This window comes from Aspergillus pseudoviridinutans (genome assembly GCF_018340605.1).
Source record: "Aspergillus pseudoviridinutans IFM 55266 DNA, scaffold_11, whole genome shotgun sequence".
Lineage (NCBI taxonomy): Eukaryota > Fungi > Ascomycota > Eurotiomycetes > Eurotiales > Aspergillaceae > Aspergillus > Aspergillus pseudoviridinutans.
Genome location: NW_025091291.1, coordinates 65747 through 92432, shown reverse-complemented (window position 1 = coordinate 92432; position 26686 = coordinate 65747). Strand labels below are relative to the sequence as shown.

At 51.1% G+C, this 26686-nt stretch overlaps 4 protein-coding genes across 4 annotated transcripts; 2 read left to right on the top strand and 2 right to left on the bottom strand.

Annotated features, from left to right (window-relative positions):
* Positions 1-937: 937 nt before the first annotated feature.
* Asppvi_002018 (uncharacterized protein) lies at positions 938-1339 on the bottom strand (the record flags this gene model as incomplete). The annotated part of the gene is made up of 1 exon (XM_043307551.1): positions 938-1339. The coding sequence occupies one exon, from the start codon at positions 1337-1339 to the stop codon at positions 938-940; it is 402 nt and encodes a 133-aa protein (XP_043163486.1).
* A 207-nt stretch (positions 1340-1546) lies between these two features.
* On the top strand, positions 1547-8816 carry Asppvi_002017 (uncharacterized protein; the record flags this gene model as incomplete). Its single annotated transcript, XM_043307550.1, has 4 exons — positions 1547-2836; positions 2890-2964; positions 3014-7529; positions 7582-8816. 4 exons carry the CDS (start codon positions 1547-1549, stop codon positions 8814-8816), a joined length of 7116 nt encoding a protein of 2371 aa, XP_043163485.1.
* A 9386-nt stretch (positions 8817-18202) lies between these two features.
* Asppvi_002016 (ankyrin repeat domain-containing protein) lies at positions 18203-19030 on the bottom strand (the record flags this gene model as incomplete). Its single annotated transcript, XM_043307549.1, has 3 exons — positions 18203-18637; positions 18696-18816; positions 18867-19030. The coding sequence occupies 3 exons, from the start codon at positions 19028-19030 to the stop codon at positions 18203-18205; spliced, it is 720 nt and encodes a 239-aa protein (XP_043163484.1).
* Positions 19031-19891: 861 nt separating this feature from the next.
* Asppvi_002015 (uncharacterized protein) lies at positions 19892-20234 on the top strand (the record flags this gene model as incomplete). The annotated part of the gene is made up of 2 exons (XM_043307548.1): positions 19892-19971; positions 20009-20234. 2 exons carry the CDS (start codon positions 19892-19894, stop codon positions 20232-20234), a joined length of 306 nt encoding a protein of 101 aa, XP_043163483.1.
* Positions 20235-26686: the final 6452 nt, after the last annotated feature.

Genomic DNA, 26686 nt, shown 5'->3' with positions numbered 1-26686 from the left:
GAACGGTGACTACGTCTACTACCGAAGCCGAATTGCTWGCTATCTCGGAGGCCGCAAAGAACGTATTCTGGTGGAAGCGACTATTCTTGGATATTGGATTCGATCCGGAGCATGAGATATCAATCTTATGTGATAATCGGCAAACCGTCGGATTGCTACGAAGCGAAGAGCCTGTCATCCGAACGAAGCTTCGGCATGTTGATATACACCAGCACTGGCTACGGCAAGAAGTCCAATCGGGCCGAATATCAGTCAATTGGATCGAGACGGCCAACATGCCTGCCGACGGCCTCACGAAGAATCTTCCCCGGAATAAGCATATGGAATTCTGCAAGATGGTAGGCCTCGTCGACCAATCAGGAGGCAGAGATTAGGAGCTTCAACCTCATTCTAATCTCACGATTCAACTCAATCGATCAATTGGATGGATATGGTTTCAACAGCTATGGAATTGACGTCGGATACAGCTTCGCCTAACGGCTTAGCTGGGGGGGTGTGTTGAATTAGATTACCGCTTACCGAATGGAGAAATTCGGCCATTCCTTCGATAAACCTTCCAGTATAGGTGATTCGGCCAAGATGATCATGCATACACCAGAAATCTATGGAATCATGATTACAAATTCGATATCACTGATGCAGGAGCATTTTCGAATCTGAATACCTTCATTTTCCAGGCTATAAATATGGCCTAGATAGTCATTCGTTGAAGAGAATCAGACCTTCATTTGATTTCGATCTCACATACAAATTCTTAGTCATCCGAAAACATTACTAGCGTAGACGAATTCAAAACCTCCACTGCGCCTGGACTAGCCCCAGCTTATTCATTACCGCTTTCTAGCTCTGGGGCGCTCAACGGCTAATTGTGGCTGTGCAATGCTGGCAAGGCAGAACCCATGCCACCGCTTTGCGGGCTGCGGTCGAACTGAGGGCGCTAGGCTTTAGTCTTCCGCAGCATGACCCCACTCGAGATGACCTTGACCAGTAGTACACGAACATCGTCTTGATCCCGCATTCCTTCGGGTAGGTTGTGCGTGGAGCTATGGCACCCCATCCGTTGTGGAGCAACTCCACCGTGTCCACATCCCGGCAAGTCGACAATCGTTAGGTGCGACCGATCTGGGCCGGAAATCTCCACAGTTTTGCTAGCCGATTCTTCGACACCTCCAATAGCCTTCAACAACGCCGCGCGTCGATAGAAGCACATGCCCAGCACCAACTCCATGAAAAGCAGCGAGAGCTGGACAGAAAATCGTCCGAGTACCGGGCTCTTCTCACTAGAGCTAAAGGTTTGGAGCACCAGTGGTCGCTTGACCGCAATGGTAGGCCATACCATGGCCGGGCATGCCAAGCGTGCGCTTTCGAAAAACAAGCCCAATCGATGCGCATCGAGATATATGAATGGCCACTTCCAGCAAAGGATCATCTTATTAAAACCGTCGTCTTCGAGCTTGCCTGCCCTGAGTGGTTCAAGTCGTGGAGAGATGTGACATGGAGGCTCATTCATGATTTTGGTCGAACGTGCACAAAACAAGCGTCGAATATGGAACTCAACCTTTTGAACTACAAAGAAACCAGCAAGTTTGCAGTGAAGTGGGGCCAGCGTTTGACCCTTGGCTCGGAAACAAAGTCTTGGAAGAAGACTCATTACAACAGCTGCAAGTTTCCAGTTCACTTCAGCGATGTGTCGCGACCCAGTGCATTCCAATTTAGACTCCTTGACAGTGGGACCAATTCGTGGGTGGAGGGCCAGGACGAACGTCCCACCTTAAAGAAACGGTGTACCTTTGTGCTCCCGAAAGGTCCATATTGCCACCTGCAATACGCCGTGGATACTTTTCGGCATACGGAAAACGAGATACTTGCGGATCAGGAGAACTGCCACCATAAAGTCAGCCTTCACGAATTCATCGCCTTTGGGTGCCTTCGTGCGGGTGAGCGTGTTCAGTGGCACAACATGATTCGGGAACTCGCATCCACAGCCCTCTCCTTCAACGAAGAGTCGATTAGTGTGCTCTTCCGCCAGGCCGCCTGGGAGATGGGTACACCTGAACCTGGGAATTATCTACGCAAGGCCCATCGGGAACTGCAGCCGTTCCTCGACCAGCTTTTGGAAACCTTGGAGCAGAGGCTCGACTCCATCGAGACGAATTGGAACCAGCACCAAACTTTGCACATTCTGGTAATCCTAAGCCTTCGGGCTCTTAGTATCTCCGATGATCCTGCCACTACCGAAAGGGCGCTGCGGTTTTTACGACGGAGTAGAAAAATTGCGGTGGAATGGTGCGATGAGTTGACCCTGGCCCTTGGTGGTCCAACGGGAGGACAGAGCGATGTACAACAGGCGTTGATTGTCAGAGTTGGAGGGATCTGCCAACTTACGTACTGGGTGGAGCCTAAGCATGTGCATGCAGTATTACAAAGCCGAGATGACCTTTACCATCTCACGCGCTCTTCGATTATGGTGTTCGAGAACTCACCACAGAATTGGGAAGGAGCTCCGACGGATGCCAAATCGACCCTGGTCCGCGCTGCAACGGTCTTGCACAGCTTGGAACAGCATACGCGTCAGCTGATCACCGAAGACGCCTCCGGTCTGGTTGATGCAATTCGAAAGAGTGCACCTAATTCGGAATTTGAAGCCGCATGGGAGTTCTGTCCTGGGAATGCGGCACGCTGGGCAACTAACCAATCCGTTACAGCTCTGATTGGACGATGCCAGACTGTGCATTATAATCTTCTCAGCGGGGAGCTACTCATCGACTGTGCACCTCCTGGCCGTCTCCCAAAGGAATACACGGAGAGCCCTCTGTTCAAAAGGATCTTTGGATCGGTGAGTATCCTGCCCCCTCCCCTTACGCCCGTAAGTGGCTGACAATCGCGCAGTCGACAATTACTGTGGTCCCCTCAAACCTTCCAGGGTCGGTCTTCATGTCTTCACGACGGTTTGGAGACTACCAAGTAAGAAGCCTCACAAGGAAACGAAACTGGAACTGACTTTAATCCGCAGGTACACTTCAGCATGCACGACAATGAGCTCATTATCAAAGCACACAATAACAGTGGCGTTCTACGGCTTGTTCCCCATGACAAGCTCCAAGAGGATTTTCCCGATGCCTTCATCTCCGACTGCGTGCATTGGCTGGATGAGAACTGCACTCTGGAATTTCGTACGCTCCGACAAATTTGGGAACCATGTTCGCGTAACTGGCGCCTGTCCTTTTGTCTCAGCACAGGGCAAGGTGTCATGACACAGGGCCATAGAACGTTGGTCGACATTCATGGCCAATTATTTCAACAGTTGGCAAAAGTCCTAGGATTGTTGGACGAGCCTCGGTATATGAACGTGGTTGCCGATCAAGGCACTGTGGAAATAGAATTGGTGCGGCTGCGGCTGAGGTTTTTCCTTAATGCGGACGGTTCGCTGGAATCTCGCGAGCTCATTGCAACCGTTGACAAGGACCAGGACATCGGATGCTTCTACGGGCTAGAAAGCAAGGTGGTCCTACGGAGCTTGAGCGAGCGCCAGTCCCGATCTGTTCTAATACCTTATGGCCACGCGAAACTGTCGACGAGACCGCAGCATACTCGCGTGTCCGTCCGCCCACCACATGGGTCCCGCAACCAATACTTCCGTTACACGCTTGATACCCATCTGCAGATGCTTCGAGGCCCTCATGACATGCTCAGTACCTTATACCAAGCGTACTTGCACGCGCTGACCGGGTTTGTCCTGCCTGACCCTGCGACGAGGAGGCCCGGAACGGACGAAGCCCTCCGAATATTGCGACAGGAATGGCTGAGGACTCCATTTCCTCTAGACGCGGGGTGTGTCCATCTTTTACGGCGGGTCGCCTCGCTCACACCCGAGCGCCGCTATTATCCCAAACATTTGAAATCCATGCAGACAGTATCCTGGAACGGCGAACTTGGCCAGATGGCTCAAGCTGACGATTTCAGATTCCTTGTCCAGGAAATTGTGGACCATGCAAACAGGTTTACCCGCCTTTATAGTATCCACGACGATGAGATACAGGCAGCGAAGAAGTGCTACCGCGACCGCGGCGACCAGTACCTGCTAGATAGAGCTCGTTCGCGCAACACACACTTCCGGCGCTCGGAGGCCGATGCCAGACAGGCGTGTCCAACGCCAGATACTTCACCATACGAGGCCCGTGACCGGGGCCTACAGAGTGACCGTAGCCGTCGGGTATATACAATAGCTGCGCTAGTCCGCAACTGGCCATCATCCTCGCCGCCCGGCCAGGACATCCTTGAGACCATCAAACAATGGCAATACGTGTGCACATCAGGCCGGTCCCTCGAGGACTACACGTGCACCGAGCTCTTGCATTTATCGCTTGGAGACGCATGGGGTACTCTGTACGAGAAGTGTGGGTCTAGCGACCGAACTCAGGACTCGTACAGCCTCATGTCTCTCTTCAGTATGATTGTGTTCGGCGGCAGGACTCAACTAACGCAGGTTAAGCCATTTTTAGCTGTTGCCTTTACCGGGGCGTTTAAGGACCTTCCGGTACCCAGCCACTGCCATGCGCGAACTTTGGAACTGCGTCGCGGTGCCGACTTTGTTCGTTCGGAAATCGAGGAGGCAATCGAGGCGAGTTACACGCCCTTCCGAAGACCTACAGTAATGCTTGGATGCAAGGCAACCGCGGCAACTATACTGGAAGACGAGCGGGTATATTATCGACAAAAAGAGAAGTATGTCCATGAGTGTGTGGATGCCATAGCCAAACAATGGCCCTGCCAGAAGCCCAGGCTTCCAGACATCCCACTTGTCGCGAAGATTCAAGCGTCCTTGGACTGTGAACGACTCTGCACGCGTTGGGCCCAGAATCGGGAGTTCCTTGACTTCGTCCAGCAAGTGCAGGACCGACTGAACACGGAGAAGATGGAGGACTTCACGGAGAACCACTTCCCTTTGCCTCCCAAGCGCGTGACCATTCCGACAATTCGCGCTTTTCAACCGCCAGATATCTTTGACCTGGTCCGGCTGTCTGAGCCAATCACACCCCCTAAAACAGCCCCACCAGTCAGATTCCCGCGATACTGCGCACCGCAGTGGTACAACTCAAACACAGAGCTGGAGTCCTTGATCCTCGAACTCTACAATGACAGATCGGACCCATACCGTCGGGAGCTTGGGGAAAATCTTCTTGATAGCGTTGAAGCTCTCGCAAAAGCCGAACTTCCTTGCTCCTGTGCGGTGCCGGATGTCAGACCCGTCCTAGTCCAATACCAAAGGCGTTTACAAGGTCAACGAGACACTCTCTGGGCCGATATATATGCCACCTTAGTAGAAACAAAGGAGCACTGGCAGACAATCGCTGGCCATATTGTGTGGCCGCAGGTCACTATCTACGCGGTCGTATCCTTGCTCGCGGTAGACCGATGGGAACGCGTACCACCCGCGTGGAGGGCTGCTCTGTTGGTGCTAGCGGGGATCATCTCGTCCTTGCGCCGGTGCGAACGTCTTCTGGCATATTACGATCAGAAGGATGCCAACAACTTTTTTAAAGAAGCTGAAAATGGACCTGGCGATGGCTGGGATATAGCAGCGAATCCAGACTGGCTTCTTTTTGAGATCGAAAATGATCTTACGATTCGCCAACCGCAAGCAGTCGTCGCGGCCGAAGAAACTAACCCCGATCCCCCTGGAAATGCGGTATACCAACTGAACATGGGCGAGGGGAAGACAACCATTATAACCCCGCTCGTGGTGATGAAGCTTACTCGGAATGGTGCGCTACCACAAGTCATCGTGTTGAAGCCACTGCTGCGACAAAGTGTACACCTTCTCTCACGTCTTGGTGGTATGCTGAATCGGCGAATATACCACATTCCTTTTTCGAGAGACACGACGATAGACCAGAATCTCGTTAGAGAACTGGAAGACATCTATAGTGAATGCCAAGCTCGTCGAGGAATTCTGATTGCGCTCCCCGAGCACCTCTTGTCTTTTCGTCTGATAGGGCAAGACCTTGCAAGCAGAGGCTCGGATATAGCCGAGCGAGTGATCAAATTAGCCGCTTGGCTGCAGGATAACTGCCGAAATATCATTGATGAAAGCGACGAAGTCCTTGATCCGAAGTTCCAGCTCGTATATACGGTCGGTCATCAGCGGACCATGGATGGGCATAGTGACCGGTGGGAAGTTGCACAGGCGCTGCTCACGCTCCTGGAGAATGAGGCGCTGGAGCTACAGAGGGAAGACCCAACCTGCCTTGATGTCGAACAACGCGGCGGCCGTTACCCAATATTCCACTTTTTGAAGGTTGGTTCGTTGGACAGTCTCATAAAGAAAGTGTTGGTGGTCATCGAGAAAGGTGGCCTGCCCAGTGTCCCTTTCAATCAGTGGACCAGGCAAGTCCGTCGAAGTGCTTTGCACTTTATCCGTTTTACTGGGAGCGTTTTCCGCGATGAAAACGTCGTCCGCGAAGCATTCGAAGGAGACCTCTATCTGCGCAAACTGCTGATCCTGCGCGGATTGCTCGCTCTCGGGATCTTAAAATTCGCAGTCGGAGGAAAGCGGTGGTTAGTAGATTATGGCCTTCACCCTTCCCGCTGTTTGATGGCCGTCCCATTTCGTGCCAAGGGTGTCCCGTCCGAGAATGCTGAGTTCGGTCATCCGGACGTGGCGATCGTCCTAACGTGTCTTAGCTACTACTATCATGGCCTCTCCCAAGACCAGGTGCGACAATGTTTCAAGCTGTTGGCGAAAGAGAACGATCCTGCAGCGGAGTATCAGCTCTGGATTACGAGAGGACATTCTTCTCTTCCCAGAGGACTGCGAGACATAACTGGAGTAAATCTTGAGGACGCTCGAGCGTTCCGAGAGGTTCTTTATCCCCATCTGCAGTTTCAAAAGCACATGATTGACTTCTATCTGTCGCGGGTCGTGTTCCCAAAGGAGGCTAAGGAGTTCCCTCACAAGCTTTCTACATCGGCATGGGATCTGCCGTCTCGACCACATCAGCCTCTAACCACCGGTTTTAGTGGAACGAATGACAATCGATCGCTCCTTCCGCGATCCACGCCGCAGCGAGATCTGCCACATCTGCTTCACACGAATGCAATGGTCCTAAACAGTCTTTTGCGCCCGGAAAATCGCAAGTGCATACTTGCTCAAGACGATCAGGGTCGGCCACTTCGCACGCACCAGCTCATAGACCTTGTGAATGGACAAGAACCCTCTGTACGCGTGATAATCGACGTTGGCGCGCAAATTCTCGAGTCAAGCAATCGTGCGATTGCACAATACTGGCTTTCTACGACTCCATCTGCCGAGGGGGCCTTGTTCTATGATGACAATGATGAACTGACCGTGGTCGACCGCGAAGGACATAGGGAACGTTTGCTAGCGTCGTCTTTTCGACATAGGATGGAAACTTGTCTTGTGTTTCTTGACCAACAACATGCACGAGGCGTTGATCTGAAACTCCCACGAAGTTACCGCGCTGTTGTTACGCTTGGTCCTCGGCTGACAAAAGATAAGCTTGTACAGGGTAGGTGTCGTCGACATGACAATGGAAGTGAAGTTGTTAACACTATATGCAGCGTGTAATAGGATGCGCGGGCTTGGCAGCGGCCAGTCAGTGATGTTCCTCTCTCCACCAGTAGTCAGTCATGAGATGGGGGCTGAAGCCAATCCTATCACCTCTGCCGATGTAATCCGTTGGTCTCTTCGGCAGACTTGTGATTCTTTGAAGTCTCTGAGTCTCTTATGGGCATCACAGGGGCTACAATACTACAGGCGTATCAAGCTTTGGGACAACCTTATAGGCAACAAACACCCACAGGAGACTGTCGCACGCATACAAGAACCAGAAGCCCGGACCTTGTCTGAGCTCTATGCTCCCTGGGATCCCATCCATCTATCGATGACAAACGATGAGCACGACCAGAGTCACCCCGTAGTTCAGGAACTAATGAGGGTAGACAATGGAGCAGGAAGCTATCCCAACCTTCATGAGGAGCAGGAGCGTCAGATCTCGCATGAAATACAAAGGGAACAGCAAGTGTGCCGGCCCCCCGGGGTTTCGCCTCTCCCTCACCGTCTTCACAAACATGTCCGCTGCTTCGCACAACGGGGAGAATTGCCCGCCGATGGTACATCAAAAGCTATCCAGCCAGCGTTCGAGAATCTGCGCCGGACACCACTGGGACAATTTGACATCCCATCAACCATAGCTCCGTATTTGTATGCCTCGAGAGATTTTATTCTGACTGTCGAGCAAAAAGGGGCGCTGGCCTCCGATTTCCTAAAGCCAGTACACTGGGTGGTTTCGAACATCTACGACTCCAAACTCCTTCTGATCAGCCAGTACGAGGCAAACGAGCTGATTCCAGAAATTCGCGCCTCACAAAAGACCACCTTGCATGTTTACGCCCCGAGAACCAGCAAGGGGATGCGGTCGTTCAGTGATCTCCGCTTTCTGTGTACTGGTGCGGCGACTGAAAATGAGCAATCCATCCATGACAACCACGAACTCGAATTATTCTCCGGATCCCTGTACTTTCCATCGTTCAAAACATATGAAAATTTCCGACATTTCCTCGGCCTGGTTACCGAGAGCACGAGTCGGATGCTCGGTAACCGATTGCCCACCGAGGGCTTCGTTGATGAGCGGTTGCGGCGAGAGGTCGGTTGGCCGCTGCATTCGCCATTCCAGTCCAACCCCTTGCCTTTCTTAGGCGCACTCTTTGACGCCCGAAGTAAAGGCCACGGATACCTTCAGACACATATGGGTATGATTCTTGGGGCTAAAGCTTTGACCGCGAGCCAATTCTAGCAGTCTCAGACCGCATATTCTAGGCAATTGTGACTGTACATATACTTTTTGATTTAATGCAACGCTTTTATGTTCGGACGAATATAGATGCCTGAAACGCCGACGACCATACCCCTGAAGGGTAAAATCTTCATTCTGTTTCGCACGGTTTGCTGTGGTAGAGTAGGGCCCAGGACCTTCCTTCATGGTCACAAGGGGGATTCATACGGAGATGGTTATCAAGCATCTCGCTGCCGTGAGACATGATTCCCTGGAATATCGACTGTGGATTACAGGAGTACATTGTGACAATTCGGACTCGTGAAGGTACCGCTTACGACTGAAATACCAACCACAGATAGACAGGCAATAATTATAGATACTCGCAAAGGGCTTGTCCGTGCATATCTCTGTCTCGAACGCACCCTATGTACAGCCGATACAGGCTTCGGCAGGTCAATCAACACAACAGCGTCCTGGCAAGCAAAGGATACCCTCACGTGTTTGCGCCCAGTCATTGAATGAAGTAAACAGCTCCTGGAAGCTTTCCCCTAGACGAATCAAGCTAACAATCTGTTGTAGGTCGTCTTCCTACTCTTTTAGCCTACCCTAGTCTATCAGCCGATGCGAGAAACTGGATGGCGCAGCCTAAATCTGCATATATTGCACCAGGTTACCAGACACTTAGCGAATTCAATGGGCTCTTGATATCTTATGAATCTAGAGCAGAGATGAGAAGCGGAAAAAGATCACGACTCGTTACCCAAATTCCAGAGGAGTAAAAGCAGCTTAAAGACGCACTGGAGGAGGGCAAGAAACGCAAAGAGCGATATTTTTACCGTTCTGAGACAAACGTTTCTTCTGGATTGGTCAATCAGACTTTTCCATCTGCTCAAGTACCCAGGGGACCAGTCTCTTCGCGCCTCCAGGTTGTTTTCGGGTTGAGCCAGGTTTGATGACGTTGGTACTGTTCCAGAGATATAACCGATATCGCTATGCAAAGTGGAAGCTTCTGTTGCCCCTCCAGATGGGTTGGGTTTTTGAGCCACTGCGTGGTTTCCGCTGCTTAAACGTGATCAACCCTGGTTATAGTGACGCGTATACACTAATCATCTCCCAACCGTCCTATAGAATTGCACTCTTACTTCTACTTTCACACATCTAGTGTCTAGCTCGAAAGCTTCTCGGTTAAAGATGGATGGCGTTGGCATTGTTGAGATCACCTCAGTAAGCCTACCAGATGTTTTACCGCGATCTGATAACATCCTGGAATCCCTTGCTTGCATATACGTGTACCCAGGACATAAACCTCGTTCACGAACCCCGATATGACGACCGAATCCTCGAGCCCACTGCTGCATCTTTCCGAGAAAGCTGATGGTGGATTACGGATGGTCGTCCCAAGAGAAGATCGAACTCACAACCCTCCACCACATAAAATCTTGTACTATAAACCGTGTTATCTGCCCATAGTCTCCATTTCACATCCACCCTGCCTAATGGAGTGACCTCCCCCATTCCGGCCACCTGGAGGACGATCGATGGGTCACAGGAGGCCTTCGTCTGTAATCTTTTGGTACACGTCCACAGACATGATGTTGGCATCTGTCCGAAAGTCTAGTACCAGCAATTGGCGTATTTTCTGTCCTTTTTTCGTGAAGATCAAAACGTCATAGACGAAGTGGGAGTATGTTGGGTCTAGTTGAGGGAGGGAGACCTGGGTGTAATTTAAATCGAGTGAGGTGGTCCCTTCGTCGTTATGTGTGTGCGCAAAGGTCGCGTTAGTATATGGTAATGCAGAGGAATGGAGTTGAGGCTAGATTGTCGGTTTGGGAATTGCCTGAATAGGCTCAACATGGGGCTTCTCGCGACGAAGACAGCAGCCGAATACAATATGCCCAAGATCTGGGTGGACTGGCAACACCTAAAGCACGGCCGAAGAGAACAACATCAGCGAAGTAGAGGGGGGTGCAGACTGGGCGTGAAGGGCGAGATACCGATTTTCTCGGTGATGGATGGTCTTCGATTATATCTTTGTCGGAGTTGCCAGATTTCTCTTTTCTGCGTGGGAAACGAACATAGCCTATAGTATGTTAGGATCCGATCACCTTTATGCAACCACGGTGGCAGTGAAGAGGGTACCTACCCCTCCTAAGCCGCATCATTTGAAGATTCAAGTGCCGCGTATATTAGATATGAATGTTCAAATACCTAACACGGAGTGCCCCGAGGCCTGGACATTTAAATGTCGTGTGAAGTTGTGCGTGCAGGCTGTGCCGGTCGGTGTGAAATTTTTGAGAGGGAAAGCTGCAACGTGCATATGAAGGGCCTAAATACCTCTTCACATTCTACGCCGTGATTGTCCCTTCGGCAAGCTGCATTGTGGAGACCGAGGAAGTGCTGGACCAGAAGAGCTGGCTGCTGAAGTTCTAGACCACGAGAAACCAATGATGTTTCATCTGAGCGTCTCTGGAGCTATCAACACCCGGAAGTGAAAAGGAAGGTCGAAAGACACCGTCCATTGTGGATTCAGGTATGGGGCTCTTGTGCTACACTGCGTTCTTCCATTCCGACGCAGCCTCCTTAATGCGCTGAGATTATTAAATTACCCCTGACGAACCAATGGGCTCCGGTCAGTCCTGGGCATGGCTAGCTACTACGGCTTTCACCCTGCCAACAGCCTCTTGTTGTCGCCAAGGGCCAGATGCGAGCCCTGCAACATACCTGTTTGATTCATGGCCATGATATTATTTGACCTCTGTCTAGGTTACGTCGCTGCACTGTCTGGCATTACGACTGGCATTACGAGACTCATAGAAGACGCTAGATCACACTGCATCGACTCGGAACTGGCGGTTGGAACTCAACTAAGGCATCTGGAGTAGATCATGCCCAGGCACCATGCAGGGTTATATCTGACCGACAGTCTCCAAACAATAAAGCTATCTTTATCTCGGGGGTAATGACTCGGTCATGCGACTACTAAAGGTACCTTTAGAACTCCCCCATGGGCAACTGGGCAACTGGGCCATACAACAAGGACAGTGAAAGGGATTGGGGGATTGGGCATCTAATGTGGAGGGAGAGACAAGTCCGAGGGATGCTCTCGACCACCAGAGGAACAAAAAGAGAAAATCAAAATAAACTTAATCCGTGCCTCTCAGTGGCTATCTTCACCTGGAAAGGAAAAAGCAAAAGAGGTTCGAAAGATAAAGAGAACGGGACTCGTCCGGCGCAATGTCATCTCATTCGACCATCACCAATTCTAGCAGGGCTTCTTGTACTACATCACAGAGTATAATTTCCATCCTACGATTGCCTCTCTGTTCCGAGCGAGGATCTCTACTAGACTGTACCTGGTCAAATGGTGACCAGTCTCGGGCACTGCAACATACCTGTTTAGTTTATTGTAACCATATTTTCTGCGGCCCATGACTCTACATTACTGTAAGTTGCATGTGCTCAGTCCGCCTAGTCCGCTATCGCGAACCTATGGAGGTGGAGGATACTCGGTCAAACTCATGTTGGTCCCACATCTCCCTGCGGCTGAGCTAGATCGAAACATCCAGATCTACTGTCGCCACGCAAGTCATCAGCAAGTCCAATACAGACTATGGGACAATTCTAATCGTCTCATGAAAGAGAAGCTGTATGTACAGGAAATAAGTTCCGCGCTGGCGCACGTCGCTTTCTCTTTTGATCACCCACATCAGCGCGGATCATTCGAAACAGGGCATCTTTTCCACCACAAATCAGGAGGTGCCGCCCACTACCATGGCAAAATACTGTGACGTCAACATGGGAGGTCATCTCCCTGCTAACTGCTCTCTGAGCTTTTCAACTTAAAGCCCGCTTTTATACTGTTTTCTTTCGCGCGCGACGTCTCACCAGCTCAGGGACCATACGGAGTCTGGGTGGCGAATTGCCAACAAGAATCTGCGCTATTATTCCTACTATGCTAGAAATGGAAGTCTAAACACCTTTTTGGCTAAGTGGGTTGATGGCTGACACAAAATTTGGTCAGGGGCTGGATCACAACACTCGCCCAATAGTCCCACCAACCATGACTTCTGGGTATTTGGCGATAGCCAGAAGCCCGATCTGGGGTCTACACAACCAACTAGTGAATTTTAGTTACTGCGGCGGAGATCCAGGTCATCTCGCGCACATATGTCGTGTAATCTGCCCAAGAACGGACTAGTCAATCGTGCGTAGACTGAGTACGGGACTGTGTGAATATTCCTGGAAGCTAGTGGGTATACGAAAAGCCGGGAAGGAATATTCATCTGTCGTCATCAAGCACCTTCGGGAAAACCCAAAAACGGGCACCACTGAAAGCCGGTCAACTGCGGGTTTGAAGAAGAGGTTGGTGGGCAAACCAGCGATATACGGAATCAGCCAAGGCTGGTCCCGCCGCTCTTGTTGAGAAGGAGCAAAAGAAATGATGACTTACAGCCAAAGTCAAGCTCTGGTCACGCCGGTCATGCTGACTCTTCAGATTCCTACCTGGTCATTATATCTTAAAACTAGTGCCGAAAGCTCTGAATCGGTATGTCGAAGAATTCCCGCTCCGACCCAACCAGATCTATAAACCGGGCATTTTTGACTTTTTGGCCTCTGAGCCCCAGGTCAACCTCGACTTCAGCAGAACACAACCTTGCCCGATCAATAAGTTCATGACAGAAACCTCAGACCAGGGCTATTGTCAGATATTTGGCCTGCTTCCGGTCCAAACAGGGCGTGCGAATGTCCCTGAGTATCTGTTTCTCTGACCAGGGTCTCGCTGGGTTGCCTCATCCTTATCGAGAGCTTCCACATACCCACCCGGGGACAAGGGGGGGAATATTCGATCCCTGATCGCGCGCTATCCCCCGTCAAGGTCGAAATATGTCAAACAAATCATACTGCAATCTGAAGGCGTCTGAGCGGAAACTGCTGGCCAAGGAATCAACTCGAACCAGGCAATACGCCCGAGCCGTGGACTTACCAACTGAAGTAGCCTATACATACTGTACGTGCCACATGGCATTATGACTTTGCCTGCCAACAAAGCTTGGTCGTACGGATTGAATAGAATCAACAAGGCAGATCATTCTAATGCGCCACTACGAACCTCAGCACTGAAGACGTCAATTTCAGCACTAATGGAACAGTGTATACAAAAGATAGAACCTATTTAGCTGGATATACAATGTACTACAAAAAAGAAAAACTATTGTACTGTAAGATCCGCAAAACCCGTCTTGTATTTGCAACTGCATCACATGATTGATGACATGCTAGACAGACTATCATGGCTGTTCCTTGGAAGGTGAAATCACAAGGGCAGCCAGACCCTCTCTTTGCCGCCGATTGTTGCGGGTACGCCCAGTGTACAATAGGCGGAGACGCAAACAGTCTTTGTCTGGCGTGCCCCTGTACAACCTGGAATCATGTTGCACCACGCAGCATTCTACAGATTGGGAAAAAGGTCCGCTATGAAACCAATAGAGGGAAAGCGTCGGCAATGATCACTTTCAATTGAGCAGAAAGCAGTAGTTGGCGGTTTTGTAACCGTCATGATCTGACGCATGGACGTTCGCCATAATCATGGAATCGCTCGAGTAGGTGTCATAATATGTACCAGCAGGGCAACAGCACGTTCTTTGTTCTTAGACCCTCGTAGCAGGTAGTGGAAGTGCTCTGGCCTTTTGTATTGGATCTCAAAGGATGGCGCGTGTACAGATCAAAAACCTCCGTCATTGTCGCGATACTCTGCGTTGCATATTTTGGCATCGGCACATCCAATACTGTACCGTAGTCATTTCTGAGTGAATGAAAAGTTATTCTTTGACCCCCAATATTCGAAACAACGTTATCTGAACAGCAGAAGGTAATGATAATTAAGCGATGGAGCTAAGCCACAGTGGACGGAGTCATGTTCCATCAGCATGCAATCGGCGCTCTGTCAGAACATGGAGAAGCTTGACCGCTACTGTCACTCTGGTGAATGGACCAAGAATTTTCCATTGAAGGAGACGGAATAGGCTACACAGCCAGTCCGAGTACGTGGCATCCCAAGCTATTTCTCGTCATTTCACTACGAGTAACATTGGCTACGTCAGGCGGGTAACCTGGCGGGTGCCTCTTGACGTGGCATTTGATTTCGATGGCAGGATACCCTCATTTTCTGGTCGCATTTTCGTTCAATTCATCCCATTTCTCAAGTTGAGGTGATCGATAAATTTATATCTCGCGGTCAACGACGGGCCCGAAATGCTAACGACACAAGGTATGCCTGTCGTCATGTATTCCATAGGGCTTGTTCACCCAAGCCATTCACTCGAAGACCTAGGTGGGGCATCACCTAGGTCACACGGGGGAACGCTATTTGTTGTGCTATTGGGCCCATCGGGTCAAGCAATCATAGGTAGAACTAGAATACGGGCAAATGATATTGTTCATCCCACATCTCTTTTCTGCAATGTTCTTCACCAAACCCGAGATGTTTGATCAATGCCCGAGTACGTCGACTCAAAGAATATAGCTCCGGCACATCTCGGGTTAGTTGACGTGAATATAAAAAGGTCCTCTGACCCGCGCCTGTCAAGGATTGAGAAGCAATTTGGGCGCAACTCTGGAGATGACTAGAGACTTTCAACAAACATAAGAGCATGTTAAGCCTGCCACTCAAGATCACCGGCGCCACAGCCGACTTGGTATAATCTTATTGAGTCTAAATGATTTGCATATCCACACCATGCTACGTACACCATAGCCTCTGATCCTCGGCTCTAGTTCATGTCATGCTCTGTGCATCTCTTTCGCCTCGACTCATCACCTTCCTTGATAGCGTGGGTCGGCCTTGAACATTCTCGAAATTGCGATCAGTTTCTCCAGGACCACTTCAGTCCCCCCGCTGCAGAAGTTCGCAACCGCACCAGACATGTGACAGTCGACACCCGATATGCATTATTACGCTTAACCGTTGCGTGTACCGCATCAACCGCTMGTCGGCAATACCAGGGAGCGCGAATGGGGAAATTCACCGCGGACGCGGGTCCAAGCGAACGGACCGTCGGCCTGTCCCCTACGACATCTGTCCACACGCACGGATCAGGCTTTTACGCCTTTTGAGACGGCAGTTTCCGATTTTGCAGTATGTGTTGGAGTCATTGGTGCGCGGATTGAAGCTGATCTGTCGCATATTGCACACAAGAAACCCTGCATTTACGCGGGAATCCCGGATGCTGTCGGGCATTTCGTTCGTAGCTGGATAAGCTCCGTCGCCTCTTGTTGGCTGCAAACGGCACCTGCTTCCACGCTGGTCATCGACTAGTCGGTATATCGCGTACGACACCGTTTGGTAAAAGGGAGCGGGAGGCATCCAGCATCCGTCCGAGGTTCACGCATCGCGAGAGTGAATTCGACAGATTCACCAGCATCTAACGTACATCCCACTGGCTTCTGTCCGCTAGGGACGTTGTCGGCCCCTAACGGGGCGTCCACAAATTCGAKCTCTTTCCCAGTCTTCCCAGTCATCAACAGCATCAGTGGCCGGAAGCATTCAGAAGGCGGCCCTCGAGGGCCACAGCGCGGCAACCTGAGGAACAGGACGCAAAGAGCCGTTGCACCAGACTCCACGAACGAGGAATCTGCTGATGATATGGCTCCGTCGAACATCACCGATATGGCACTGTCAATGGGCCAGCCGACAAGTACCCTACACTACCGCTGAGGATCGGGCGGGAAACACCTTATCGCTAAGCGAAGATGGTATTGAACATACCTCCAGAGGAAGACCATTTCCCAACAGCGAGACTCACAAGAGAAGGCGAGTGGCGCCTTTTGGGCGGGAAACCTGACGGAATCCATGGCACCGCCCCGTCTCCGCATGCTAGGAAGGCTAGAAATTAGGAAACAAAGCGGGACATTGCCGCGGTACGACGGCTGGCGGACTCCAAGGAACGTAGGGCTTCGGAAGCTGGCGAAAGCACGGATATGTTGGGGTTGGGCCTTTCTCAGCAGAAGCTGTTACGAAGATCCAGCGGATACCAACATGGAAGAATACGAGAGGTCGAATAATGCCCGGAAAAGGAACCTGCGACTGGGGCAGCGCTGCCTTGGTCAGTATTTCCGTTTGATCAGGCTTGGGGCTGAAATGTTTGCTGGAGCGATCTTGGCTCATTTTCCTCCAGGTATTGCCGACGAAAACAACATAACCATCAGCTCGTCCGAAGTGGGCAGAAGCAGAAGATGCAATGTCAACCATCGCCAAACAACGTGCACCGGTTCTAAATGGATGACACCCTAGATCCCACCTGGCCTCTGTCTAATGCCTCATCTCTGCACCCCCTGAATGCCCTTCCTAGAGCGATCGAATTCTGTCCGACGACCAACATGGATCCCTTGCGAGCATCGAAACGCAGGGTCTGATAAAATGTATCCGATAAAGAGCCGTATCAATCGCTCTATGTGATGTCAACTTGCTAGGTGTGTTGCAGGGGCATTTGGTGCGGCTGCCAATCGCGACGTTCGGACATCCCTTGTTGGTCGGATACGTGGTATGGCAGTCATTGGCGAAACTCCGCGTTTTTCGAATTCTCCTGATATTTCGGCAGGTCTCACGTCAGGGCCAACAACACCACCCAAAGTCGATCGATCCGATAACTTTGGCTGGTACCCTGTCAATTTTTTCAGTTACAAGATGCTGCAGCAAATTTTGTATGTTAACATATCCCTTTCACCTTGTACGCTTGGTGCACAGCTAACCGTTCACCGCGTCTCTATCCTGCCTTATTTGTTTCAACGATCCCATCATGAGTGCCCCTTACACCCTGATATCGTGGTGTCCACCATATACGGCAAGCCGAAATTTCGTTAGCGCCATCTGCGACACTCGACCGACTTTTGGCCCTTCTGCCTGCGGTGCGTCGCGACCCTTCTTAACCAGCTAAACGAACAATATCAAAACGAGGAGTACAGTTGGCTTGCTTCAAAGAGCACCCCATGATTCAAATTATTGATGCTCATTGTCCATGACCCTTAGACCATCACCGTGATCTGTGTCGTATCCGTTCACCCAAAGTGACACCGACTCTTCATACCATCGGTCAAAAAAGAAAACAAATCATCACATGCCATCGCAGGCCGTGCCTTCCACTTCCAGACCGGGAGACACCATTTCTTATTCGCCAAAACAGAAAGCGGTGCCCAAGACTAGCTGGTTATTGTTCCTTCTTCGCGTGAACTAGAGGAAAACGTTGCGGGATCGAGGCGCCTAATAGGTATTCATGGCGGCTTTTCATGCCACGTGCGAGGTGTGCTTTCTCTATGCTGAATGGCATACTGTTCGCATTGCCCGCTTTGAAATAGCCTCTTGGACGATATGCTGCATTCCTTCCCCTCCCTTGATGACCAATGCACAACTATCTCTGCAGGAGCTGGCTCCATCCTGATACTCCGCCTTCGAGTAGTCCCGATGAAGTCACTGGTTCCAGCCAAAGTGACTTGAGAGAGCTGAGTCGTACGAGAATCACCGGCTGGACAGATCGGGTTGGGAAAATGTTGTCGCGGCGATGACCCACTCGGTAAGCCGTCAGGAGACCTATGACACCAAAACGATGTTGGCTACGCGCGGCCTCTAGAGCGCCCGCTCCCTGGTGATCCTTGATGTCGACTTGGACATCGGTATCCTCGAGTAACCGTCCCACAACCGTCGTCTGCCCTTCATAGGCCGCCCACCACAGAGCGGTGCGCCCTTGATCGTCAATGCTGTTTCGGTCCGTCCGACGTCGCGCAGGATGGCGTCGACCACCTGCACGTGGGTTCCCGTAGCCGGCGGCTACAGACAGTGCGGATTCCTTTTGGTAGGTTTGCACGTTATTCCAGTAGGTCCCCGCAGGCGATCAGCCGCATGACCACATCCGTGTGGCCTGCAACGATGGCAGCCAACGGTGGTGACAGGTATCCTCCCCATCCTTGGTTAATGTCAATATTTCGGAACTCTAGGAGCCGTTGAACCACTCGGAAATGGCCGGTGCTTGCAGCTAACCACAGCGGTGGTTGTTCGTTTTGCGTGGTTTCATTCACTTGGATATCTCGTCGCGGGGGCAGCCATTCCACCGTCTTGACGCGCCCTGGCGGGCTGCACAGCCGAGCGGAGTCCAGCCCTGATGGTCGGCAACGTTGGGATCGAGTCTCTTCTTCCTTAAAAGCAGGCGGATGATCAAGTTTGCTTCGTCCCCGGGCAGCATGATGGAGGAAAGTCAATCGATCCGGGAGGGGTCGCTCGAACTGGCCAACGGCGTTGATGTGTACCTTCGGTTCGGCCAGCAGCCGTGCGGCAACACGTGTGTTGTTGCGTCATGTGGCCCACCAGAGCGCAGTCGCTCCTTTTGTATCCTTGGCTTTGATGTCAATGCTCGGCTCAGCCAGAAGCAGCTTGACTACAGCCAATGCCCTCGATTGGCGGCATTGTGCAATGCTGTCGATCCGGTCCTGCGCATGCAAATCAACCTGCGTGTGATTCAAAAGGACCCCGTCGATTATACGATCCTCATTTGGGCCGCCAAATGCAACGGTGTTTGGCCTTCTACGCCACTTCGGTCACGTTCCAGTCGTGATCAAGCAGCAGCCGCACGATATCCTCACTCCCCTGACGGGTGGCCTGGCTTAATGGCGATGGCTCGTTGTGGATGCCATGGGTAGCTCCAGGCCATAGTGTCGAAGGATCACGAGGTGAATATGTCAACAACTTCTGCACCGTGGACAAGGTTTCCTGCCTAATTGCCAAGTGGAGCGGGCTCAGGCCGTCTACGTCTGTGGCACTGATATCCGAGCCGCTGTTGAGGAGCAGTTGGACGAGGTCTCCGAACTCGGCAGTAACACGCAATCATGATATGCAGTTATAGCACACAGAACGCCGACGGGAGACTTTTTGTCACCAGAAAATGAACAGGCCTTCATCGACAAGATCTTGGAAGAAAACAACATGACACAACACGGCTGTCCCTTAGACAGATAGCCAGGCTGAAGCCACGAGCCAAACCGCTAGGCAAAGATGGATCATTGGCTACAATTTCGACACTATTGAGGCGGCGGACTGGCTATAGACAATGTGCTGCTGGTTGGGCAAAGATATACTGACAGTCTCCTGCCATACCGGATCAAAGGAAGACCATGCTGCCGGTGCCATGTATATAGCCACCCTGCCTGCGCATATAAGGAGACAGAGACGTGGACATTGCGCGGGCGAGCACGAACTGCGACATTCCCGCCGCCGTCGCTGTTCACGCGGTTTCGCCTCTCGGCGGCACGCTTCCTTCATGTCGTCTATTGAACGCCGAGGAGGCTTGGGACGAGCTGTTGGATCAGCTCGATGAAAGAGACAACCGGGATTACCACCGCCTGAACGTAAAATCTCCTGGACAGGAGCCTTTGCTGAACGCTGAAGGGTAGGTGAAATGGATCTCTGACCTAGTGGACTGGACGGCCCATGCCCGTAGCGCTTGCGCTAACTTCCCTAGTGCTAGCTAGTCTCTTCCTGGAATTGTCCTCCGCTCCAAATGGGAGGATGCTTACCTGCCTTGTGTCGGAGTTATTAGGTGTCGCCTACGGGGAAGGATCCTAGTTACAGTTTGCTAGGCTTTACCCGCAGGCATCGACGTACGTCATAGGCACTGTTAGAATTACGTGGCGCCATGTGACGACGCGATCTGCAACGGCTGTTCAAGATATCGCGTACCTGTCAGATTCTCGCTTGACGCGCCTGACAGTTTAATAACGTTGTCCATGGAGCTTAGCAGGAACGAGCAGCAGCCACTGGGTGGTTTCCCAGTTTCGCTCAGGTGGCTCGCTGATCAGCAGACTGGCTGCACTATGACTTTGATTGGCTTGCTCGCTTGATCTGAGTGCAAATCATGTGAGTTACGGATCCGCAAATCCGCACTAGCCCAATCTACCTTCAAGATACAGGAAAAAGGGTCCGCTTTCTCTAATAATCAAATCTTACTGTGGGGGAAAGGGTAGCTGTAGTGTCGTCATACGTGGTAATAAAAATTTCAATTTCTTGTCCTTACTGAAACCGTACTTTTGCTTACCAGCTCTTTCAGACTATTTTGTAGTAAATACAAAATTTTCCAGCTTGATTATCAACTACATTGGGCCATGCCATCCTGGGCGTTTCGTCATCCGGCAATATCCTGCACCGAATTTCCTTTCAGTCCCTGGGTGAACGTATTTACATTCTCCATGGAGCTGCGGCCGGTCGGGACTATTAGTCTGAGTGGGAGGTCCCCAGTTGGGTGGATTGCGGCAGGAATTGGAGTAACTCTCCTCAATTCGCTCTGCCCAATTGCAAATCGATTCAGCTTGGTGTAGCGCCTTACTTCTGGAGACGATCAATGAAGTCTAGAATTCCCCATGGTTGGTGGCTGGAACGCCCCGTTTGTGATGGACCAACCTGTCGGGTCCGTTATCACAATTTCAAGAGTGGATTGCCAATAAATGCCAATCGTATCGCAATTGTTGGAAATCCAGAGAAAGTAGCATTACTGGCCAATTGATACCCTGACTCTTTGTTTCTGGGCGTTGGGATGAATCAGGATATGAACCGAAGAAGAAAGATAGAAAAACCGCCACGCCTCCAGATACCTGCGTCAGAACCATTCTTCATGACTACATACATTAAAGCCACCATGGTGACTCCTGAGGTTAAGCGAGAGATCTTGGAGAAAACGGTATGTGAAGACCTCGATTCACTCTTTATGATATTAACAGCTATAAGCAAGCTTTCATTCGACTCCTAGATGAGGCTCAGAACGGCGATGGCACAGGGGAAGGAGACCCTGACCACGAGCGACGTGTTATGGAAGCCTTGGTAAGCGCTTGCTGCTGCCCGGAGTCTCCTCCGCTAACAGGCGTTACAGGTTGACATAATAATAGCACTTATCCGCCTTGCAATCCTCTCATCCTCAGGCCAACATCAGCAGCCCTCTGGCTTTACAAGGCTCGTACGCGACATCGTGAATGTGCTATGTTCGGGAACCGAAGAGGAGTACCCTCCTTCCACCAGGACGATTCAGAGACGCACTATGCCTCCTGCCTCACCTTCAACGAGCCCCAACCAGTGTATGGATGACGCCGATTTGACACTCCATCCTTCATCGACGTGAATATCTGGACACTGTGGCTGGCGATGGACTGTTCCAACCTGTTCATCATGGGTATAGGGATTGGTCTTAAGGTAAATCTGTATACAATCTATGCTTATCCACACATCTACTTAAAATGCGGCTTATACTACGCCAAATCTGTAAATATAAAAGCCACCCAATCAACTCCACTGAAGGCGACGTCAACGCCCATCCATTAAAGATAGACCGAAGCTGCCTCCCGTTCGCCGCCCCCAAATCATAAATTACCAGCGCCACGCCCGTCGGCCGCATCCGTCAGAAGCTGCATCGTCGACACTGGCAACCCCAACCTCGACGCCAGCAACACTATCACTGTCGCCCAGCCTCATCGCAAACCCCCAGTCAGCGACACGCTAAATTACCGTTGATGGGAAAATCACGCATACGAGCTTATATAATGATGTTATAGTCCCATGATATCATCCAAAGGACAGGCGGACAGCATGTCCATATTGTTTTGCACAAGATCCCAAAGCAATACGTCGGCCGAGTTTAGGGATCGGTAGCCATTCTCACATCTGCAGAGAAGAGATTGAATTTCGAATAGCGACCTTCATATGAGACATCTCCCCAAGCAAGTACAGCAAGGTTGGGAAGACCATCATTACTGAAGGCCCACATTGCGAATTCAAAGATATCGTCAGGACCATATGGCGGGTCTATTGGGATCTTGGATTTTACATTTGTGTGATATCTTGAAATTCTAGGACAAACTTACCATCTCAATATCTGTAATTAAATACCGGTGCAGATGACCAGTTGCGCTGTTCATAGCTGGACATTTTCTCCAGGACCACTCCACTCGTCCTTATATGCAACAGCTTGCATGATGGTCTGGGTTGCATTTTTCGTAATTGACCGTCGTGTCTCTCAGTCAGCAGTTATGCGAGTGTCGAATATCAACAGTCAGACATACTAATTCTTTAGGTGGTGTGGAAGATCCATAACAAGTGAATTGACTTTCTTGCAGTACCTGTTCAAATGAGAAGGCAATGGTATACCTCCGTCTACGAGGTATTGGCCACCACGATCCGCTAAATGGTGCATGACAAAGCGCGTCAGATGACAAAAACAACTGGCGACTGCACTTGTGAGAGCTGTCCAATCGAAGGGTTCGGGGAACATGAGATAGAGTTTCTCTAACTTGCGGATGTGCTGAATAAAACTGCAGATTGTCTCCGTAATACCCATGTAGTCATCCCTTTGAAGACAACTGAGGTCGAGAGCAAGTTCGAAGGACTTTAGCTTCATCAATTTCTGAGAGCTAAGTACCAACTGCAGCCAGTCAACTGACCCTGGGCAATTCCGTAATTTTAAGGTGTTCAAGTTCTTCAGATTGAAAGAACAGAGCATTTCGGCTCCAGCACGATTGAATGAGACGGCCGACAGGTGAAGATGTTCGAGAGTTTGAAAATCAATCCTGTTGTCCCCAGGTTGGGCATTCAGCACTTTTCGCGCGAAGAAGTTGTCGGGTACGCTTCCGGTGCTATGTCAGCGAAATCCATCGGCCCAGATTCCTTCTGCTCGATCCCAATTCACAAGGTCTAAGGTAAGTGAAATAATTTGGTGGCCATGGACTCTAATGCAGTCTTTGAGAGATTCGAAATCGCCATACCTGTTCAGGCCCTTCCAGACAAGTGTTCTCCAATCTTTGAACTGAACAAGGTCCACTAAGTGCTGCGAACTAGGTTCCGTACCACCACATTCGCCATCCGTGATAAGTGAAATGGATTGAATGTGTTTTTGGTTCCTGAGAGGAGAAAGCTCACTACCAGACAGCAGGCCATCTGGAATACATGTGCCGAGCTCCCACCTATATCCGAGTAAGTCGTTGGCCAAAGCAAACAAACTCTGCACTTACCGGAATCTTCGTAAATGATCGTCTTGGAACTGCAAGGATGCTTCAGCTTGGAAGGGCTGGCGTGGTTGTCCTGTGGAATTTTACTCAGGTGAACATACGGAAAATAAGCTAGTGTGGTATGCGTTTCTCCAGCCGTTCGAGCCGCACGCCGTGTTTACTCTCCAATGTGTTCGAGAACAGATCGACGGGGCTCTGTTCGCTGCGTCCTTGGGAGCCCGTTCTAGGCTCCCCTCTGCCGGTCTCAGTCATGGCCATGTCGTCACGTAGCGGTGTTGTTCTAATGCGCATCGTGGCTTCCAACGCAGTTTGCTCAAGCTGCTGTTGCACCGGGAGTAGATGAGATTCGACGTCCACCGCTGCACCAGCAGTTGTCCTAAAGGCCCCTGCGATGAGCTGGGCTGCACGTCTCTGGATCCTCTGGATAGTACTCGTCATAGCGTATCCTCTGGTTGTGTAGCCGTTTCCAGGGATGTAACATGCCGAACAGCCATAAAGCATCTGGGGTACGATCATTGCGCGGTCAACATGCCGGAGATGGATGGCCCCGGTTGCCCATGTTGAGGAGGCGAGTGCTGGCAGAGCCGACAGTCGCTCCGTTGGCCCCGCCTCTACCTTGTCGCGGTGGTAGTCCCACCGAAGCTTGCTGTCCATCTGGATTCCTAGATAGCGACAGGACGCGGAGGCCTTTATAGTGGCGTGCGGCAGGCGGAGAGCATGTGTGCTGTTCTTTTTAGGGTCTCTCGTGAAATGGACCTGTTCATATTTTGCCGGTGCGAATTGGGAACCGTGTTTGGCTGCCCATTGTTCGGCTTTCTGGTGGATCTTTTCAAGGTCTTGCAGTTCCGTTGTGCCATCGGCCCTACTGCCAGCGTAGACACATCGTCAATGTATCCGACCGCCTCCGTATCCTGTGACCTGCATCCCTCAATCAGGTCTGCGTTGTAGAACAGGTAGAGAATTGGCGAAACCGGAGATCCTTGCGGGATGCCGGTTTGGGTCGGCGCCGATGGGGCCGTGAATTCCAGCAGCTTGAGGGTCGTAGTACGGTCACAGAGGAAGGACGCGATCCAGGCTATGATCCTCCGGTCAATCCGGCGTTTTCGAAGGTTATGCAGGAGCCGTTCTGGTGATACATTGTCGTATGCCCCTGATACGTCGAGTAGCAGCAGAGAGGCTACCTTACCTTCAGATCACGCTTGGTGTATCCGTTGGAGTAGGAGGTGCATGGCATGTTCCGTCAATGTGAGTTTACGGCCCCCGTATGTCGGCTTAGGAGGAGGTGGTGCACATCTGCTAAATAGGAAAGTCGGTTGGCGATGATGGCTTCCATCACCTTGCCTAGGGTATTCAGCAGTGCAATTGGTCTATATGCCTTAGGTTGCGTGTAATCATCCTTCCCCGGTTTCCGGAACACTACCGTGATCGTGTCCTTGAAGTGTGCGGGACAGTAGCCATGTTGAAGACATGCATTTAAAAGCGTATGGAGACTCGGAAGAAGGATATCAAGCGTCTGGTGCAAGATGCCGTTGATGATTCCGTCAGTGCCGGGAGCTTTGTTCGGAGACAGCCTGCGCACTGCTTTCTCAATTTCTGGAATGGCGATGTCCGGGCATTCAATTGGTGGCGGATACGCGTATCCCTCAATGTCTGAAAGATCGGCTTGGGCCGGAAGCGGGAAAAAGGTTTGGCGTAGTGTCTCTGCCTTTTCTTCTGGCTCATGGGCCAATCTTCCATCCTGTTTCAACAGTGGCGGCGTGCAGGCCGCTGATGCGTTGTTTCTGTTCTTGGCCCATTTGAACAGGTTTCCAGAGGCCAGATGGTGACGCTGATGCCTCCTCCACTCTTTGAAGATGGTTGTTTCGGAGAGTCTTCTGGACGAGCCGGCCCTTCCTATTGCGTGCTTGTCGGTAGGCCTCGTAGTCATCATCCTGTCTCGTAAGCTGCCACCTTCGCCGAAGTCGTTGAACTTCTGTGCAGAGGTCCCGGCACTCCTGATTGGATCCTGGGATCGAGCGTGGGGATGGGTTGGACCACTGGGCAGAGGCCTCGATACCAGCATTCAGGGCTTGAATGAGGGTCGAGACGAATCCATCGATACCCTCTTTGCCACTGAGTTCCGTGACATCACTCGTTCCAGCGAGGTGTCTCTGAGTCACTTGTTGCAGGATAGGTATATTTCGACCAAAGCCGCTTTTTCTTTGGTTCCGCAGGTTGCCAGCCCCATTTGATGGCCAGGGCAATCGGGAGATGGTCGCAATCACAGTCGAGACTTTTATCAATCTTGCAATGGGTGACCCGGGCTGTTACGTCTTCGGCGGCAAAGGTCAGGTCGATTGTGGATTCACCATCCTTCCATCGGTGGGTAGGAGTCCCGGGTACAGCGAGGAGCTGTAGCTGAGAGTCCTCAATGATTTTGAGTAGGTGTTCGGCGCTAGGCCCACTGCGAGAACGACGATGGTCTGCTGACCAGAGCGGGTGGTGAAGGTTGAAGTCGCCCAGAACGACAATTCTGTCTGAGTTGAGCGTCCCAATGGCTTCGGCCAATGTCAGGAGCGCGTCGGAGGTCACTTCGTTGTAGACGTTKAAGATGTGAATGCTTTGGTTAAGACGAGAGTCGGAGATTGAGGGAGATTATATCCTTAGAGATGAAGGAGACATTCCAGTACCTGGATCGATTCTTTTGTTGATGTAGAGGCATACTCTCGTCGCAGTCTCAGCGGAGTACATAAGTTAGAACTTGGAAGTGTGTTTTTTGAGAGGATGGTAGGACAAGCGATGAATGGATTACGCCAGGGTTTTTGGATTGCCAAGATGTCGTACTCCAGAACCCTTAAGTTCTGGAATAAGCTGGCAAG